General features: G+C 35.3%; 1 protein-coding gene across 1 annotated transcript in view; it reads left to right on the forward strand.

Annotated features, from left to right (window-relative positions):
• LOC106474350 (sushi, von Willebrand factor type A, EGF and pentraxin domain-containing protein 1-like) overlaps positions 1-21,116 on the forward strand; it is a gene marked incomplete at its 5' end in the record, with an annotated part of 37,474 nt that extends 16,358 nt beyond the window's left edge. The window contains 14 exons of the mRNA XM_013935043.2: positions 399-608; positions 972-1,064; positions 2,402-2,524; positions 3,653-3,937; positions 4,489-4,638; positions 7,054-7,230; positions 7,938-8,117; positions 10,557-10,730; positions 11,056-11,235; positions 11,976-12,152; positions 12,696-12,875; positions 18,584-18,781; positions 19,195-19,374; positions 20,865-21,116. Of these exons, the coding sequence (XP_013790497.2) occupies positions 399-608; positions 972-1,064; positions 2,402-2,524; positions 3,653-3,937; positions 4,489-4,638; positions 7,054-7,230; positions 7,938-8,117; positions 10,557-10,730; positions 11,056-11,235; positions 11,976-12,152; positions 12,696-12,875; positions 18,584-18,781; positions 19,195-19,374; positions 20,865-21,106 (2,549 nt within the window). The remainder of the gene's footprint in view (positions 1-398; positions 609-971; positions 1,065-2,401; positions 2,525-3,652; positions 3,938-4,488; positions 4,639-7,053; positions 7,231-7,937; positions 8,118-10,556; positions 10,731-11,055; positions 11,236-11,975; positions 12,153-12,695; positions 12,876-18,583; positions 18,782-19,194; positions 19,375-20,864) is intronic.
• Between the last annotated feature and the right edge of the window lie 364 nt (positions 21,117-21,480).

Raw genomic sequence — 21,480 nt, forward strand, 5'->3', positions numbered from 1 at the left:
GTCATGTGACTGCTGACGCAACAGTATAAAGACAATGACTTTTTATAATAAAAATATAAAGTAATAAAAGCTTATGTTTTGTTAAATGGCCGAGCAAATATTTACGAAAGAAAATTAGTGAACAATTACAAACAACAGGTTTATATGAAATGACTAAAATTGCTGTTGTCATGGTGAAATAAGTTTCAACCCCCCCCCTTCTCTTTAATCTGATCGTGAATACGTATAGTTGGTTTACATAGCTATACTTCCAAATAAACGGCAAAATAAGTAACAAGTCAATATTTATACTATGTACTGCATATATATACTTACAGTAAGTACACATAACAGTTTATTTATTGAAAGAAAGTCGAGAACAAATTGCTAAAATAAATTAAATTTCCATTGCCAAACAGCCATAAATGTCGCCTACGGAAAACCTGCTAACCAGTCTAGCACTTCGCGGGGTGGAAAACCCCAAAACGCCAATGACGGGGATACGACAACGTTTCACGAGGACAAGTTCTGTACAGAAACAAAGCAAGACAACTCGCCCTGGTGGCAAGTGGACTTATTACAAGAATATGAAGTGAGGGTTGTGAGGATTTTCACTAGAGGATGCTGTGGTAAATGAAAATATTTCGTTTTTCTTCTATTTCGTTACAAAATGATTTTTGCTAGACAGGAGAATTATGAAAATAATAGTTTAATCTGAAATATTTTCAATTAAATTTACCTAGAATGAGTAAAGTATATTACAAAATAGACGTGTTTTCTAAACTAAAAAATAAATACATTAGAAAAATCATTGGTCACATAAGAAAATAAAGAATTGTGGTTATTTTCTTGTATGTATAATATACTCTTTAAGTCGTATGTGTTTTATTCTCTAATTTTTTCAAGGAATTAAATCTTTTATTTCATCTTTAAATTACCAGTGTTAGATTTTGAGAAATCCTTCATCTGATTATTTTATTTTCTTATTGTAGGTCATCAACCTCTACACGATCTAGAGATCAGAGTTGGAAACAGCTCAGTTATCCAAGGAAACCGTTTGTGTGCCTGGTATCCAGGAACAATTGGTAGGTATTCAACACCAGTTTAGTAACCAAGTTTCCAAACAACTCTGTAGTGTTACCAAAGTAACTAAAGTCTAAAACAGCTGTATAGTGTTACCAAGGTAACTATAGTAACTAAGGTCCAAAATATCTCTGTAATAACAAGGTAACTAAGGTATACAACAACTGTATAGTATTACCAAGGTAACCTGTAACCAAGATCCAAAACATCTCTGTAGTGTTACCAAGGTAACCTGTAACCAAGGTCCAAATGTTTTAAATACTGGATTTTAATTGTTATGATCTATCTACTGTTTTGACCTTCCATGTTTTCCCAAATACCAAGAATAATTTGAAAAAAAAGGAACTATAAGTTTTAAATAACATTCAGAGCCAAGGGAATCTCCAAGTATTTATATTTGCATGTGTAAAGAAAAGCCTAGAATTTTGTGACATACAATACGTAACCTTGGTAATGTATCTCCTCTATGATAAATCTGACCAAGTAGAAATGGTACTAGCTTCTAATGACTAATAACATACCGATTAATCGGGGTTTAATACAGTTTTCCTGAGGGTAATGTAATATAAAAGATCTCAATATCAAATGTAATTTTTCCAAATATCCAGAGAAACAACTTAAAATATAATTCTGGTAAATTAACATTTGAAAGTTGTTTTCACATTATAAAAGTAGAGATAACCAACACTCAAATTGTAAAAAGTTAAAGATAGCTTCTGAAATTATTCAAAGGTGCATATCCTCAAAAATCAGGCATTTGACAGCCAGTTTAATTTTGTTGATTCTGTAAACAAGGAGAACAGCACTGGAGGATAGCTAACTATTAATTTATAAAAACCTGACCCTCTAATCCAAAGAAAGAAAAAACTACAAGTTTGAGTCACAAATTCTGAGAATATCGTGTTTAATTTGTTAAATCAGAAGGGTCCTAGTATCAATGACATAAAGTATTATAAGTGTGAAATTCTTTCCCATTTCATTAGATTCAGCTTATTCTTTTTTTTCTCAAACGTTATTGTATTCCATGTCAAAATACTCAAATCTAGCTAAACCAACAATTTGATTATGTTACACACTACTTAAAAAGCTCAAGTATTCAACCCTGCTGTTGTTTTGAACTTAGCAAATGTCATGTTAACAATGTGTAATGGTATTATTTTTATACCTTTCAACTATTGAAAATATTTTGAAGTACTATCTCAAATTACACACCCATGTGACCAATCATGCTGCTTCATTACGAAATACAGATTTGATCCTTCGAAAAATACAGCTCTATTTAAAATTTTTTTTTCGGGTATTTGTTTAAGTCATCACTGTTTGATTTTTTTTTTTGCAGAGGATGGCACCACTAAAGACTTTGAGTGTGCTTACCCTATTAAAGGTCGATATGTTTATGTTCAGATGGTGGGCATTGAGGGTTCTCTGTCACTCTGCGAGGTCATGGTTTTTTCAACACAGGGTAAGTCAACTTTTGAGTTTTCTTGTTTTTATTCTGAAACATTTTATACTCTATTTAACACCATAACGTGGGGGAAATACACACATGCATTAGTGAAAGTACACAGTATATTGTGGTTATTGTTCTTCAGTGGTTCACAGTGTCTAGTGTCAGTAAAAGACAATCATATTGGTTAAAATAACAAACTGATAAACACAACTTTGTTGGGAAAATATGGAGTATAAATTATACACAACTTTTTTATTGCTGTACTCATTTTATAAATATTGGTGATGTGGAAGATGTTTCTGTATGACACATACGTTAAGTCTGGGGAAGATGTTTCTGTATGACACATACGTTAAGTCTGTGGTAGATGTTTCTGTATGACACATACGTTAAGTCCGTGGAAGATGTTTCTGTATGACACATACGTTAAGTCTGTGGTAGATGTTTCTGTACGACACATACGTTAAGTCTGTGGTAGATGTTTCTGTATGACACATACGTTAAGTCCGTGGAAGATGTTTCTGTATGACACATACGTTAAGTCTGTGGAAGATGATTCTGTATGACACATACGTTAAGTCTGTGGAAGATGATTCTGTATGACACATACGTTAAGTCTGTGGAAGATGATTCTGTATGACACATACGTTAAGTCTGTGGAAGATGTTTCTGTATGACACATACGTTAAGTCTGTGGAAGATGATTCTGTATGACACATACGTTAAGTCTGTAGAAGATGTTTCTGTCAATAAGTTAGTAGATATTTCTGTACGATGCATTAGTTAAATCTGTGGGTAACATAATAGATATTTCTGTACGATGCATTAGTTAAATCTGTGGGTAACAGTAGATATTTCTGTACGATGCATTAGTTAAGTCTGTGGGTAACAGTAGATATTTCTGTATGATGCATTAGTTAAATCTGCCAGTAATGTAATAGATATTTCTACCAGTGAGTTAGGTAAACCTGTAGTAAAGTGGTTTTGTAAAATAACTTATGAACTGAAAGATATTTCTCAACTGTAAAATGGAAGTTAAATCTATTCTTCTTACAGAGATGTTTAAAGTTTTAATTAAGTAATTAATTTTTTAAATCAACCAGCTGAATGTAACATTTATATTACGATTGGTTTATTAAGAGTTCTCTGCTCAGCGGTGTGGCAATCAGTTGGAGCCTTTGAAACTTACGACATTCAACCACACCTGTTACGAGTTTCAAGGTGAAAAGGGTGGGACTTTTAAGGATGCAGATCGATATTGTCAAGACCATGGAGGGCAGATTGCCCATTCCATGAGTAATGTAACCCACAACTTTTTGTCAACTGAGTTGGAGAGGCTAAAAGGCCAGTTGAAATCTAAATTAGTATGGCTTGGAGCTCAGAGGGAGCCTGGGATAGTGTCTCAGAAATGGCACTGGATCGACAGTGAGTATCGTAATTAAGGATTTCTGATTTTCGTACAGTCAATTTCCAGTGTACTTATGTGACATTTTTTTTTATAAAAGATATGTAAATTTGAGGATATCATATTTATTAGAAATTTTGTTGTTTTTCTTTTTCATTTTCAAGAATACTAAAAACTCAGTAATGTAGTATCAATAAGCTATCCAACTATAGCTGTTTTGTTCACAATGATGATGAAATGATAATTAATTCAATGTCAATGAATAAATAACCTATCGAAGAACACATCTCTAGTTTCTGCTGATGTGAAATAATTACTTCAATGTTTAACGACAATAGTTTGATCAATAGTCTTTTTTGTAATTGATTTGTTGAAATGTACTGAAATATAGACATACAGATACCTAATTGATTTTTTTAGTAATAACAAAAAATTAAAAGTTTAATATGTAGCTGAATAGAAAATTATTTTTCTAAACTCTGAAATGTATATATAATATCATATATCAGTTCCCAGGACAATCCCTGATCAAATAGACTTAACAATTTCATGTTCTTTGTTCCACAAAAAGAACAAGTAGTAGTGGATTTTCTGTGGGCTCCTGACCAGCCCAACAACTACAATGGCCAACAGAACTGTGTCGTCTTGGATGGCGGAAGGAAGTGGATGTGGAATGATGTTACTTGTGACCTTGATTACTTACCTTGGATTTGTCAATACAGTAAGTCGTTTTTTCACTGTTACATTGATAATTGTGTATGAACTGAAAATATCATTACACTTCTTGTTTTTCATCAATAAAGTAGTACTGAAGCATGCAACACAGCTGCCGAATTATGACAGGTTGCAGTACTGAAGCATGCATGCTTCAGTACTGCAACCTGTCGTAACTCGGCAGCAGTGTTGGAACACTGCTGCCGAGTTACAACAGGTTGCAGTACTGAAGCATGCAACACTGCTGCCGAGTTACAACAGGTTGCACTATTAAAGCATGCAACACTGCTGCCGAGTTACAACAGGTTGCAGTACTGAAGCATGCAACACTGCTGCCGAGTTACAACAGGTTGCACTATTAAAGCCTCCATTTCTCCTGTATTATTTGCATCACTTTTATTTAGAAATTAACTAAAGTTAATGTATTTTTGGTCAATTATATTCTCTCTTTCTTCAATTTTAATATTTTTTATCAAAACTGAAAAGCACTGAATAAAATAGTTTACTGTGATCAGTGCTTGAGTTGTAGAATAATGCTGTTCCAGCACTTATTTTAGTATATAGAACAGTGTTCTGGTAGTTTTTGACAAAAAATAAAGGTATTTTTACAGTATACTATGTTTGGGTTTGACCTCGCACATCTGGAAATGTGTGAAAGAATAATGCTGTCACAGTAGTGCCTAGTTCTGGTAAGTTGCGACAGCAAACTTATGTTGCCTGTGCATAAAATGGAATGAAACATTTTGTTGATTTATTGTGTAGTATAATTCCATGAGTATGATTCTACTTACATTTCTGTTTAGTCTCAATAAACACTGAATCTGAAAGTGGCAAATAAATAAAAAATTCTATTCTTTTAAGTGAACTAACACACACACCATTGGTGAAGCTTATGGAAAATCTGGACTGTATATACTTTTCTTATGCTCTGTTACATACAAAATACATTGGGTTATCATTATGTACACCCTAGTAGCACACACATTATAATCAGCTGATTGGTTTTGCAAAAGTGACAGTAGTTAAAATATAAACAAATTATTTTCCAAACAGACGTCATAGTTTGTATAATGTCACTAGTTTTTAAAAGTTTTTTTAGTTTCAGTTTCTATTTTGTTAACTTTTCACTGGTAGAAGTACATTATTTTTAGTTAATTTTTAACTTCTTTTGGACTCGAGTACTGACTGCGATTACACTATAATAGTACTGTAATTAAAACATAAATTAATTATATAAAATATTCGAGAACTGATAACAGAGGTTATCACGTAAGCACAACTTCCACTAAAATAAAGAACAAGGGTTTTCTCTTAAATAATATACTTAAGTTTCCCATATGTGTCTGCTGCTGTGCATGAGCTGTGTGATGGTTCACGTACATCTATGGTGAAGGGTACAGGACATCAGTATAACCAAAGCTACGGTGAAGGGTACGGAACATCAGTATAACCAAAGCTATGGTGAAGGTTACGGAACATCAGTATAACCAAAACTACGGTGAAGGGTACGGAACATCAGTATAACCAAAACTATGGTGAAGGGTACGGAACATCAGTATAACCAAAACTACGGTGAAGAGTACGGAACATCAGTATAACCAAAGCTATGGTGAAGGGTATGGAACATCAGTATAACCAAAGCTACGGTGAAGGGTACGGAACATCAGTATAACCAAAACTACGGTGAATGGTACGGAACATCAGTATAACCAAAACTATGGTGAAGGGTACAGAACATCAGTATAACCAAAACTACAGTGAAGGGTACGGAACATCAGTATAATCAAAACTAATTTCCTAGTAAGATCAAACTTAACTTTCAAGCTGTAACTTCCACTTAATGTGTGTGTGTGTGTGTGTCAGTGAGTAAAGAAAGTAAAAAAACAACTGAGAATATAACCTCATTATCCTCATAGCTAGTTACATTCCTGGGATGAAGTTTTTTTAAATCACTCATTTCCTTTAGTTAAATTTTTAATTCCAGTAACATACAGTTTGTAACAATGTAATATGTGACTGTAGTTTGTAATATACAGTTTGTAACAATGTAATATGTGACTGTAGTTTGTAATATACAGTTTGTAACAATGTAATATGTGACTGTAGTTTGTAACAATGTAATATGTGACTGTAGTTTGCTGAATGATTGGACTACTAGAAATTTGTGTAAGTATTGGTTTATTTTTGTTACATCTTTTTTTTAATTTGAGTTGAGAGTAGGTTTATCCTCATCCAAGAACCCGTGGCTCCAGTCTGAAGAAAGTGAAGTATGATGAATATTTCCTGATACTATCAAAGCATAAAACTTTGGTGGTTCAAGTAAGTTACTTCTCTTTCAATTTTCTGACTTGTGTTCAGGTAAAAGTTAGTCCTAGGAAAGAGTATCAATGTTTAGTTTACTCTACGTTCATGATGTTTAAAGGTCCATCAAACTGTGGGAGTCCTGACAGGAAGGAAAACTCCACCATTCTGGGGAACAGCTTTACTTTGGGGCAAAAGGTTACATATACATGTCCAGTGGGAAACATGCTTGTCGGTGATGCAATAAGGACATGTGCTGCCGATGGTTTCTGGACAGGAGCAGCACCATCTTGTAAATGTAAATCTTCTTAAATTTATTATATATATCTGTTTCTGTAAGTTATACACTTTTGTTACTTTGGAAGGTTAGTTGCTTTAAGTTTGTTTAGTGGATATTTATATATCTTGACCCACAAATAGTCAAAATTTTGTTTTCATGTAATAGTACCGATATATCGTCAGTGATGTAACACTAAATAATTGAATGAATGGGAAAGATTTCTTCCCTTACCCTTTTTGTAATATCTTGAAATCACAAGTAATATAATGTATGACATTCATAGGTATAGAATGAAAACTTCTCTGAATTTATATTGTACTTTCTTGTCATATATTCGGGTTCTCTGTTTGGAGCTTGAATCTATTAGTGAAATCTAAAATCAGGAGAAACAGTGTAAACCTGAAGTTCTAGATTCAATTATAAGTCAGGTCAGCTTATTTGTAAAACTGTTTCCCTCATGAATGTTGGTTACTACAGTGATGTTTAGTAAGATGGTAACATTTCCTTGTGGAAAAACAAAAATATTTGTCTACAGTTTGTGTGTTAGATAGAGTAAGAACTCTTGCACACAACATTTTGCAAAAAGTCCAGTTGATTCATTAAAGTTTGGTCACGGTTTAATTTTCCATTCAAAATTTCTGTATTTTTCCTCATTACTTGGGATATTATTCTCATAATTGTAGCAGTGATGACTTTCAAACTTTTCCAATCACTTTTTTTCCTAGATGTGGACTGTGGACCTTTATCAGACATTGAAAATGGAAAAGTTAGGTACCTGGAATCTCGGACTACCTTCAATGCCTCAGCGCAGTACACTTGTGATCAGAACTACACATTAATTGGTGATGGCATTCAGGTGTGCTTGGGAAGCAGTAGCTGGAAAGGAGACAAAGTAAAGTGCCTGTGTAAGTTTGGTTTCTTCTTCTACATAAAGCATCATATAATTACACTATCTGTGTTTTACTGTGTTATTCTAAATAACATAGTAAGTTAAATGGTTTTGGTTTCAGTTACTAAATCACCATTCATAAATACACATATTTCTTTAATCAGAAACCTGATTTAAATGTTGTTATACTTATAATTATAGTACACTTAAGCAAGACACAATAAGTCAAAGTAACAGACCATAATGAAAAGTGTCAAATGAAAGCTAGAAAAATGGCTAGTCAAGCAAGTGTGTTTTATTGTAATATCAACCATAGTCCTACTGTTTTCTTAATTACTCAAACCACAAATTAAAGTATAAAGTAGCATCTGTAATATAATGAATGCTTTGTTTCCTACTTGATATTTTACCCCGAGCAGTATATTTTTCACACTTGTGCATCAAATAATCTAACGAGGAAGGGAATAGGAATTTGATGAAGACTGGAATGTATCTATGTGTAAATAAAACCGTTTTAAACTTTATAAAGGTGGTATTTTCCTAAGCTGTAACAAGTTTTACACAGGAAAGCAAAGGAAGAAAACATGTAAACTGTGTATTAGAAGTGTCTTCTATAAATGGAATAATGTGAGAAACAATGCATAATCTTCACTTTGAATTTTGTTTGTTAGACATTAATATACTGTTGCTGATTATGCTCACCATTGCAGCTGTGAGGCATTGTAATGTGACAGTCAATCCCACTTTTCATTGATAAAAGGGTAGCCCAAGAGTTGATGGTGGGTGGTGTTGGCTAGCTGCCTTCTCTCTGGTCTATCGTTTCTAAGTTAGGGACAGCTAATGTAGGCATCCCTCGAGTAACTTTGTACAAAATTCAACACACACAAATAAGACATAAATATATAATTCCTCTTCAAGTTCTTGAACCCTGCTGCTCAAATCCTGAAATACAGCTCACGTTTTTAGCCTACATGTCCCGAGTTATTCACACCATACCTGTGAAGAACTGGCTCACTTTAGTGGGGATTGTTAAATTGAAGTTACAACTTATACCAAGTTATTCACACAACACCTGTGAAGAACTGGCTCACTTTAGTGTGGATTGTTAAATTGAAGTTACAACTTATACCAAGTTATTCACACAACATCTGTGAAGAACTGGCTCACTTTAGTGTGGATTGTTAAATTGAAGTTACAATTTATACCAAGTTATTCACACCATACCTGTGAAGAACTGGCTCACTTTAGTGTGGATTGTTAAATTGAAGTTACAACTTATACCAAGTTATTCACACAACACCTGTGAAGAACTGGCTCACTTTAGTGTGGATTGTTAACTTGATGTTACAACTTATACCATTGTTACCATACTTAATATTATATTGTGTATAGCACTGTAATGTTTTACTGTATTTACTTTCATCTAATTAAGAATTCCTGATCAAAAGTAAGCCAACTATATAGATCACAACTAAAATCATTCAAGATAATTTATACATTAATGGAAACAAAAATTAAATCTTGTATTGATTAGACTGCATTGAACAATTAGTTGTGTGCCTGTACTGTTAGAAGTATTCTTGGGGATAATCCCAATGGTATTTCAACAATTAATGTAAGGCACTATTATGGAAATAGTTTTTGTTCAAACCTGCACAACAAACAATGTTTAAACAATATGCTGCTTGATCAGAGTTACAGTTCATGATTATTGTCAAAAACTGTAAAACAGTGAATACACGTGCTGGAAACAAACAGGAAATGGGCGACAGTGAATACACGTGCTGGAAACAAACAGGAAATGGGTGACAGTGAATACACGTGCTGGAAACAAACAGGAAATGGGTGACAGTGAATACACGTGCTGGAAACAAACAGGAAATGGGTGACAGTGAATACACATGCTGGAAACAAACAGGAAATGGGTGACAGTGAATACACGTGATGGAAACAAACAGGAAATGGGTGGCAGTGAATACACGTGATGGAAACAAACAGGAAGTGGGTGACAGTGAATACACCTGATAGAAACAAACAGGTACAATATCTTCGAAGGATTGGCTTATTGGTACTATTTTCCTTTCTTTAAGATTTGATATATATATATATATATAAACACATGAAAGCCATCTTCACTAACAGTAATGATTTTGCTTGTTTGTAATTAAGCAAAAAGCTAAACATTAGGCTATCTGTGCTCTGCCCGCTACCAGTATCAAAACCAATTTGCCACTGGGGGAAAAAATAATGATCATCACACAAGCAAATGTTGACATTATACTCATGGGGTTATATTAAATAAAATAACTTGAAGCACAACTGTTGTTTCATGTTATTATGTTAGAACATTTCGTGTTGTTATACATCCACGAAAGGTTATGACAATTATAAAAGTGTTACAGTGTATACTGAAGTTTGTCATGAGGAGTTTTGTGTGTTTGTTTTGTTTTCACAGTTAACCAGTGTCCACAGCTGAAAACACCAGCAAACAGTATCCTGGAGGTTACAGGACAGTCAGCTGGGAGTCAGGCTAAATACAGCTGTGAGAAAGGCTACAGACTTATTGGAAAAGACACAAGAAAGTGTGAACTTGGTGGGATGTGGACAGACAGTGAACCTGAATGTAAATGTAAGTTTAAAACTATAAATTTGTATGATCTGTTGTTAAAGGAAGGGATCTTAGCTAATAGAGAAGGCTAACTAACCCATGTCTTCTACAAAGAAGTATTGATCCTTTCTTTCAACTGTCTTTGTAGAAGACATGGGTTAGTTAACCTGCATTGTTAACTACCAAGTATTGATCCTTTCTTTTAACTGTTTTTTTTTTTGAAAAAGCTGGTTCTGTGTATAGAAAATAGCAGATGATTCAATGATTCAAAATCCTGCTGTGTGTCAGTGTTATTGTTTAGAGAGTTTTACTTGTAAGAACACTAAACTTCTCATTATATCTACAGTTATTGATTGTGGTAAGCCAGATCCTCTAACGAATGGGGACCATGTGCTCTTAAACCAGACTACAACATACTTGAGTAAAGTTAAACACACGTGTCATCAAAACTTCAGTCTTGTTGGGGATGAGGTACGCACTTGTCTTGAAACGAAGTTGTGGAGTGGAAAACAACCTGTCTGCAAATGTAAGGAAGTGGAACTTAAGTTTACTTAATTCTTTTTGATAAATGTATATCTTATTCATCATGGAAAGATTTCGATTTGGCTTGTTTGTTTGTAGTTTAATCACAAAGCTACATAATGGGCTATCTGTGCTCTGCCAACCATGGGTATCGAAACCCGGTTTGTAGCGTTGTATGTCCGTAGACATACAGCTGTGCCACTGGGAGGCTATGCTTGGCATTAACAAGTGTCTCACTGTGTTACTAATAGTAAAATGTTTTGTTTTATTTTAGACACCATATTTAAATGGACATAATTAAAGGATGAAGCTGTTTTCACAAAACATTACATAGTTTATTAAAGTTCAGTGCAGTTTTCACATAAAAATAAATGTAGTTGTCTGATTTAATCAAGTTAAGTCTTCTCGTTTATTTAATCTTGTTAATAATTTTATATTTTAAAATCAAATTCACTACAGCATTTAGTTATGCATGGCTGCAGACTAGAATTGTTTTTATGTACTTTATCAGTTTTTGCAGTAATTAACTACATAGAAACAACACGTTTTATAGTGTAGTAACTTTTTTGTTCCATTTCATATAAATATGAAAGGTAGAGAAGGATTTGTCTGTTTACTATTGCACCATTTAACCATTAACAAGTCAGGTAGAACATTTACAGAATAACAGATTTCTTAATACAGTGTCTGTCAGTCAAAGAAAAAGTGATTTTCAGTGTAACGGTCCTTGGTTCTCTCTTACAGTAATTGAATGTGGAGAACCAGACGTACGGCCTGGATCTTACGTGGAAGGAGGTGGACTTACTGTTCACTCAGTCGTTGAGTACTTCTGTGAAACTGGTCACGTGATGATTAGCACATCTTCTCGTAGAGTCTGTGGACTGGATGGAAAGTGGATGGGTGAAGCTGCCATTTGTCACTGTATGTTTTCAATAAATAAAATGATGTAGTGTATTAGTCCTATTGTGCCCTTTTCGTAGATACAACTACCCAAAATAATGATAACAACTCTGATTTTGTTTCTATTAATCTTTGATATAATCTTATGTAAATTTTAAGTTGTTCTTTTAGGTTTGTTTCAAACACTCCAAAAAGTATTTAAAATTTTACTAATTCTTAAACAGAGTCAAAGTTAAGAAACCTTACGATATAACGGATACCTTAAAAAAATGTTAGGTCGTTAGGCCTTACAATATAACAGATACCTTAAAAGTGTTTTCCAATAACAAGTTAATAGCCTCATTCTACATGATGGGAATGTTATATTTCTGAAAGATTTCCTTAAAGAACAATACTTGCAGTATAATGTTGTGTTTTTTTTTAATCTCTTCTGTAAAGCAGAAGCATAGTGTAACTGAAATTTAATTCTGTTCTGCTTGACACAGATTTTATGGCTACACATGTTACAACTTTATTACTATTTTTGTAAAATTGGTTTTTAACAAAGTTTTTTCATCTCTGCAGTTGTCGACTGTGGTAGAGTTCCACCCATACCACGGGGGGCTGTCCACTACATTAATGAAACAACCTTCCTTCACAGTATTATTTCCTATAAATGTAGTTTTGGATATCGTCTAATTGGTGACAGAATGCGTCTTTGTCTGGAAGATGGCCATTGGAATGGAAGCACCCCCTTATGTGAAGGTTAGTTGGAACATGCCATCAAATTACGACATAAATAAGTAAAACTGTGTTTGTAAAGTTGTACAAATACAGATTTAATATTTAATCCTCTTAACTCCTTGGTTTATTAAAACAATGCACACTACTCTGTAAAATCTATGGCAAGAATAAATTGAACTGAAAAAATAATTTGACAGATATACCTATCAAGTATTACTGATTGTCTGTGGTGACTTTTTTTTATTTATTAGTTTCAGATTTTTTTTGGTGAAATTATGTATTATTATACTATTATTGTAATCTGTAGCCTGTTTTAATTCTTTCTAGTAATGCACTCATTTATCATTTCACATACGCTATTATATCAACGTTACTTCTTTCTTCCAAAATGGCAATTCTCGCATGAGGGCAAAAGTTCTGGGAAAGCACTCGTGTAAAAAAAAAGAGTTTTGCGGGGTGATTGACACATCCAGTGTGGGAGAAAGCACAGCATACAGTCATGATGGCTTTACATGTTAACAATTACATATAAAAGAATGAGTCTTTATGCAATCCTCTGGGTAACTTAAGAAAATTATGGGTTTTTCATGGTAATAACTAGAGGTAAACACTGAAATGGGTTTATAGGAGAGATGAAATTCTGCCAGTACTCACCAGAACATATTTTTATGGTGGTACTAGTACTGGGACTTACTTGAGCTGCTTTGTCATTTTTCTTTTACACGTAGATTATCATTTTCAAAAACAGGTCCACTTCATCCAGTACCTTTTTTTTTTTTTAGAATTTCAGATTTATGATTTCTTGCTCTGAGAACTTTTTAAAGGATATTTTTCTAATCAGGCATTAATATCTAAGTAATTTACTTGTTTGAAACTTAAACATAAAAAATTCCATACAACTGTGATCCTCTAAAGTTGAATTATAAAACTTGTTTAATCCTCCTATTGTTTTCAGAATTTAGGTATGTCCGTTATGTTTTGGGTTGTATAGCCAACAAATTGATGTTAGCATTTTCTTAAATTGAAACATACTTCCAATAATACTCACCTCTTGTCACAATACAGCTATTACTCAACTGTTGGGGTTTGTTTTCCTTTGCCCATTTAGGCATTGGTCTGCTTTGTCTTTCTTGCTCCAGTCTTTTATTTTCTGCTTAATTGCCCTTGGCGATATCTGTCATGTGACACTCTCCACCTACGTCGATGCACACTCTACCCTGGACTTTATATAAGCACCTCCTTCAGGTAATATTGTCACTTTTTCTCAACAAAGTGTTCACTAACAAGTTTTCTCTGTAGTACGACTGTTGGAGATTCTTTGAACATTCTATGAACTATTTGAGTTTCATACAAAAAAGAAATTTAAGCCAATATATGGCATGAATTCCTGGATTAATGTATCCAGCATGAAGGAACATCATGTCTCTCCTACCTCACCTCTGGTATCTAGCATTGTTCAAGATTTTTTGGGGAGGGGAAACACTCTCGGTTAAGGCTGTCCATGACCTTATCTGCAGTGAGATGAAAACATAAATTCAGTCCGGTGGTGTTTCTCCTTTATGCTTTGAGGCTGTACTTGCGGGTGATCCTGGACATTCTGGAGAAAATTTAGGTTCGCTTTTTCCAGCACCTTCCTTTACTCTGTCAGGTTCTCAGGAGGCCAATTTGGATCAGGTGGCTCCGGCTCCTTTTCTTCAGTTGGTAAATCGAGTGTGTGATGTTTTTGGTCTTTCCTCAGTTGCTTTTGAGTCTGCACCTTCCTTGAGGGTAGGTAGGTCTGAGGGAGAGTACTTGGTTCTTCCTCCATCCCCTGATATTACAGCTCATGCAAGGAGGATTACTGTTCAGTTATGTGAAGGGAAAGCTATGCTTTGTCCAACACATTTGTCAGAACAACATGCTTTAGCCTACCACTACCAGGTGGAAGCATATTTAAACTCAGAAAATAGGACCCACCTTCTGGAAATGTGGGGTTCCAGAACGGAGTCTGTGGTTAACATGAATAGATCACAATTTTCTGGGATTCGTCTGACCCTAACTACAGTGCTGAGATATTTATCATCCCTACACCTTTTTTCAGAAGCCTCCCAGTGATCACCATGTCAATCTGATGATGAGTTAGGACCATTGTTAGCATCCATCTTGGTTTGATTGTCAGCTTTTGCACTTTCCCTAGTCTCTTGGCTGGTATATTGTTGAGATTTGTTAGGTAGAGATGCATTGTTGAAGAGTGTTTGTCTACCTGCTGCCACCCCTCATGAGTTATTTGAGGCCCCCTTTCTCCGACCATTGATTTTTGCGGGTGTTCCAAAGTCTTTTGGGATCAAGGGTTGATGTCACCCATCTGCATTCATCCTGTCATCATAGGCTTCTCGACTTTCCTACAGGGGGTCATAGTTCTGCCTCTATTCAAATGTCCTGACCCCAACACCAGTCCCTTGGTCCAATTGTACTCAGAATAGATTCTACCCATATCCACAAGGTTCCTCTGCTCTGTCGGAACCCTGGCAGCAGTGACTACCATATGCTTTTTGGGGTCTGTGGGAACTTGGCTCCAAGAATTTCTGGACCTGTGGAAAACCTTTACCATGGATCCATGGGTACTACAGGTCCTTGCATCAGGATTAGTCATTCAGTTCATATCTCCACCAATATTCTCCCTCAACCTGTAGTGTATCCACCTCCCGCAGATCCTCGGATTTCAGAACTTCGTTCCACGGCTATCAGAAAGTTGTTGGTCAATGGTGCAGTGGAGAGAGTCATTCCAGTTCTTCCATAGTTTTATTCCCATCTGTTTGTTGTGGCCAAGGAGACAAGAGATTGGAATTCAGTCATTGATCTTTCTCATCTAAATCAATTCCTAGATCCTCCAAAGTTCATGATAGAGCCCTTCCTCACTCTGCATTGCCATTTTTGCCAGGACTGTGGATGACCAAGTTCGAGGTCACTGATGCTTATTTGCACATTCCCATAGCAAAGTCATCCCACCACTATCTGCATTTTGTGCACAAGGGTCAGATGCTGCAGTTCAGGGTAATGTCCTTCAGACTAGCATTGGCAACATACATGTTTTCTGCCAAATCATACAAACTTATCAGAGCCAAGAAGTTTATTATAACTACAACACAATATATCATCCATCTGGGTGTCTTTTTTAACACATATCTCAGTCAGAATCAGCTGACTCTAATCTGGCTCCATGTCTCCTTCTTCCACTGCACAAATGGTTCTCTCATTTTTGGGGTTGTGGGCATCACTCGAATCCCTCATTCCTTTGGGAAGAGTGCACATACGATCTCTTCAGTCTCTATGTGACCAGTGGATCATGAACAGCAGTCCACTGGATTCCCCAGTCTCCTTATTCAGGATCAACATTTTTGATCTCGAGTGGTGGTTATATCAGAACAATATTACGATAGGTGTTCCTCAGCTGCTACCTCATCCTTTCATCAATTTATCTGACCACTATTTATCACCTCTATGACTTATTGGAGTGGGTATGAAAAATTGGACTTTGGACGTGAGGAGACTTCTGTGAGTCACATTTTATCAGATTCATCACATTTCTACATCCTGTATGGCCCAGTTGAATTGCCTTCTGGAGGACATTGCGCAAGCTGTTATGTGAACCCCCACCCCCACAATACTTTAATTTCACATTATTTGCTTGATCTGGCAGTATCTTCCTCTGAAAGTTTGACTATCCTCTGGAGTTATATTAACAACATCCACTACATTATAAAGAGAGGTGAGAATTTTCCTTACTAATCTTATCTCTTCTTTCCTTTCCAGGGTTCCTTATCGTTTTTTCACAGAATCCCACTCTGTGGCGAGTATTGCCCAGTCAGGTGTGCTTTTATCAAATTGAGTCCACACTAGCAACAACTAACACAATATACTTTATCTAGGTTTTAACAGGCTCTGTAGAAATGAGGAGTTCCATAAGACAATTTAGAGGCAGACCAGGTGGTATTACTGTACCATGTGGGACTGCCACTCATGGACTATCATGAGTTAAACATAAGGGGATCCTGCCAATCAGTGGATTACATAAATCGGGAGTTGGTTTGCTTTTAAAATTTTAGGGAACTTGGTTCACCTATTGCACTCTTTCCAGAGGATTGTTCCTCAGGGTTCCCCAACACTCATTCCCCCCCCACTATTTTACTAGTAGAGTTAGGGAGTCCTTATCACTCCTGGTTCCCAGTTACTGGGATGGTTGTCAGAGGTTATTCCTCCAAAGTGTTCAAGTGACTTTCCTCAACTCTTTGGAAAGAGGGGGAAGTTGGGGGCCCTCCTATTCGGGATGGCCCCTAAATCCCACATTGGTGGCTAGGGCATTTGGACTGGAATTTATACATATATTTGTGAGTGGATCACAACCTGTAGCTATAGAGTGATCAACCTGAAGAAGTCCGAAAAGCAACATCCCAAACTTGGAATGAGGGGATCCTGTATGCCATACTTCACCTGAAGAAACAGAACTTATCCAGTCAGGAATTATGAACACTCATCCTCACTCCTGAACTGTGTGAGCAAGGTAATTTACACTTGCCCCCGGAATTATGGGAAGGATGTAAAACAATCTGTGCTCAACCAAGAACCCAAAATGGGACCACTCTGCATTCGGAGACAATGGACCCTCTTCCAGGAACAATGTACTGAACCAATATTGATCAAAAAGAAGAGCCATGCTCAACCCAACTGGATAGCTGAGCATCAAATCTGATCCAGTATTACTAGTAGACTCTTGTGTAGACTGGTGCAGCTCCTACCGACATCTGGGAAAAAAAAACATCCAGGGTAAGCCCTATAATTCCAACCCTGAGCAGTGGGACCTCAGCTACCTAGTTGGGGCCTGGCCAGTGGTGATGACAGATCATGTTAAATTCCACCTTCAGTGCAAGATTCCAGGTGAAGAGCATACCTGTTTTGGATGTATTGCAGTTCCCCCCTTGCTAATCTTCTATTTCTTTTGGCACACCCATGATCTATGTAGACACATTCCATATTGATAATATCCTCAATGGTCCCTCCACCTTATCAATATGGGATTCTAGTTGTAGTGTGAGAGGAGGTATGTTTGGAAGTTAATATTTTCTTAAATAAAAAATGTATTTCCAATAATACTTACCTCTACCCTTCCTCCCCACTAAAAGGTGGTGTTACAGACTGGGTCAGTCTCAAAAAAGTACAATACTATCTGAAGAAGGTGCTTATATACACTACCAGGATAAAGGGTGCATTAACGTAGGTGGAGAGTGTCACGAGACAGATATCGCCAAGGGTAATTAAGTAGGGAATAAAAGAATGGAGCAAGGGAGAAAAAATTGACCAATGCTTAGATGGGCAAAGGAAAAGAAACCCTAACAGTTGAGTAATATCTGTAGTGTGAGGGGAGGTGAGTATTATTGGAATTAATGTTTACTCTTTCATGTTAAGCTTTAGAATTGGGGAGGTCATTCATCTGTTAACTATGCTAGGCAAATTGCTGCATATGTAAATGTCTAAAACAGTTGTCCAGTAACTGACAATTGCCATACTTTACATTGCACAAGTTTATTGTGAATTGGAAGTTTTAATTGCTCTGATTCAACTTCTATGGCCAATACCATTGAGACATTGGTATTCTTGTTAACATACTTGTGTTGCTGCACTACGATAATAAAATTTCACCAAAACATGTATATCAATTTTGGTTACAACAAAAATTTTTCTTTTCTACATAGAAATTCGTTGTCCAGTTCCTCAAGTGCCACACAATGCTTCAATTATTTACACGGGTAACGATCGTTCTTTAGCAGTTTCCTTTAAGATAGGATCTAATGCTCAATACCGTTGTATGGAAGGCCACGTCCTGAAAGGAGTGTCATTACGAAGATGTCTACAGACAGGAGTTTGGAGTGGAGAAGTACCCTTATGTAAATGTAAGTAATCAAAGTTCAGTAAGGAACAAGTTACTTGCAGGGGGGGGGATATAGGTTTAGAAATTGGTATGTGGTGAGGTTTATCCTCCTGGTTTATGCGTTTGTTTGATTTAGTGTTTTGCAAAACAAATTAATATAACAAGCTTAATGTGTATTTTTTAAATCAGATTTGGAATTAACTTCTATTTTAACTGCTGTTTAGATGTTAACAAGATGTTTATTTTTTTATTTTTAATGCTATAATCTTTAAATGATGATCATTATTGATCTGAGATTATAAATACCAATATTAATTTCTTTTTTTTTAGTTGAAGAAGATGATATTCAATGTATTTAGTACATCTTGTATCTTTACATCACTAGAAGTTTCCGTGTACAGCATTTTAACATTCTTTATACCATCTACCCTCCAGATGTCGAATGTGGCCTTCTTATGCCAGTGGCTCATGGTCACTGGTTGCTACCCAACAATGCAACATTCTATGGTACATCAGTAGAATACAAGTGTGATGAAAATTACAAAGTAGTTGGGCCCAGTCGTAGGCTTTGTTTAGAGAATGGCACTTGGAGTGGTCAAGATCCTCAGTGTATAGGTCAGTGTATGTTGAAAGATGTATCAGTAGTACAGAATCTAGTTCTGAAAGTTAGGTTTAGCAACACCTACTGTATAGCAGTATTATAAAATTTCCCACTTTTTTTTTCACAAACAAGATACCTCACTTAAAAATATGCACTTTATTTGATCACATCTTACTATAATGTTGCTTCTCTTTCTAAACCAATCTTTGTACTTTTGTTCTTATTTTAGTCTTACTTTCTGACATCACAGATGTTTACACATAAAGGAAGAGGGGGGTTTTACTCTGCATAAAAATATTTATTAATAAATAGGATAATTGATCAGTTAAGTACTGAAAGTTAGATTGTTTTGAGTAGCTGTAATAATATTCATCATGAAGTGTGTAACAGGGTTTCAGTTAATTAAGTTTTTTAAAACTACATTTCCTAGATCTTCAGAGAGCTGCAGTTATCTGATTTTTTAGTAGGTACACTGAATTTGATAGACAAAGATGCTCAGTGTTTTAACAGTTTGTTCATATGTTATCAGTCTTCTGTAAGGGACAAAGATGCTCAGTGTTTTAACAGTTTGTTCATATATTATCAGTCTTCTGTAAGGGACAAAGATGCTCAGTGTTTTAACAGTTTGTTCATATATTATCAGTCTTCTGTAAGGGACAAAGATGCTCCATGTTTTAACAGTTTGTTCATATATTATCAGTCTTCTGTAAGGGACAATGATGCTCAGTGTTTTAACAGTTTGTTCATATATTATCAGTCTTCTGTAAGGGACAAAGATGCTCAGTGTTTTAACAGTTTGTTCATATATTATCAGTCTTCTGTAAGGGACAAAGATGCTCAGTGTTTTAATAGTTTGTTCATATATTATCAGTCTTCTGTAAGGGACAAAGATGCTCAGTGTTTTAATAGTTTGTTCATATATTATCAGTCTTCTGTAAGGGACAAAGATGCTCAGTGTTTTAACAGTTTGTTCATATATTATCAGTCTTCTGTAAGGCAGCTTTTATTCAAGATTCACCTAATATGATAAACACAAAAGTATTCTCATGTTAACATTCTGCAACATTTCACTGATTTGCTATGTAGAACATGATATGCTACATTTAACTGGTAGAGATATTACATAAAGAAATGTTAATTAAACAACTTTTATAGAGCTTCTAAAACATTCCACACATGAACTTGATTAAACATAGAAGTAATTTTATACCATTGGTATTTGTCACTTATTTCTTGAGGGAGTACGTAATACACTACACACTAGAAGTAATTTTATACCATTGGTATTTGTCACTTATTCCTTGAGGGAGTACGTAATACACTACACACTAGAAGTAATTTTATACCATTGGTATTTGTCACTTATTTCTTGAGGGAGTAAATGTAATACACTACACACTAGAAGTAATTTTATACCATTGGTATTTGTCACTTATTCCATGAGGGAGTACGTAATACACTACACAATAAGATCTTAAGCAACTTTTTTTATCATATGTTTCAGAAATATCATGTGGTGTACCTGACACACTGGATACAATGACTTTCGTAGAGGGCAGTGTTTTTACCATTGGAAGAATGGTTGTGTATTCATGCATCAAAGGATACGAGGTGATTGGTCAAAACATACGGTCCTGTCTTAAGAGTGGCCAGTGGTCAGGACAGACCCCATTTTGTAGATGCAAGTATTCCATAATGTTTGAACCTTTGAAAGGAAAATATTTAACTAATTTTTACTGGTGTTAATATGCACTGCATGTTTACATGATTTTACTGGTGTTAATACGTGCTGCATGTTTACATAATTTTACTAGTGTTAATACATGCTGCATGTTTACATAATTTTACTGGTGTTAATACGCACTGCATGTTTACATAATTTTACTGGTGTTAATACGCACTGCATGTTTACATAATTTTACTGGTGTTAATACGCGCTGCATGTTTACATAATTTTTACTGGTGTTAATACGCGCTGCATGTTTACATAATTTTACTGGTGTTAATACATGCTGCATGTTTACATAATTTTACTGGTGTTAATATGCACTGCATGTTTACATAATTTTACTGGTGTTAATACGCACTGCATGTTTACATAATTTTACTGGTGTTAATAC

Source organism: Limulus polyphemus, unplaced genomic scaffold (genome assembly GCF_000517525.1).
Source record: "Limulus polyphemus unplaced genomic scaffold, Limulus_polyphemus-2.1.2 Scaffold7105, whole genome shotgun sequence".
Taxonomy (NCBI): domain Eukaryota; kingdom Metazoa; phylum Arthropoda; class Merostomata; order Xiphosura; family Limulidae; genus Limulus; species Limulus polyphemus.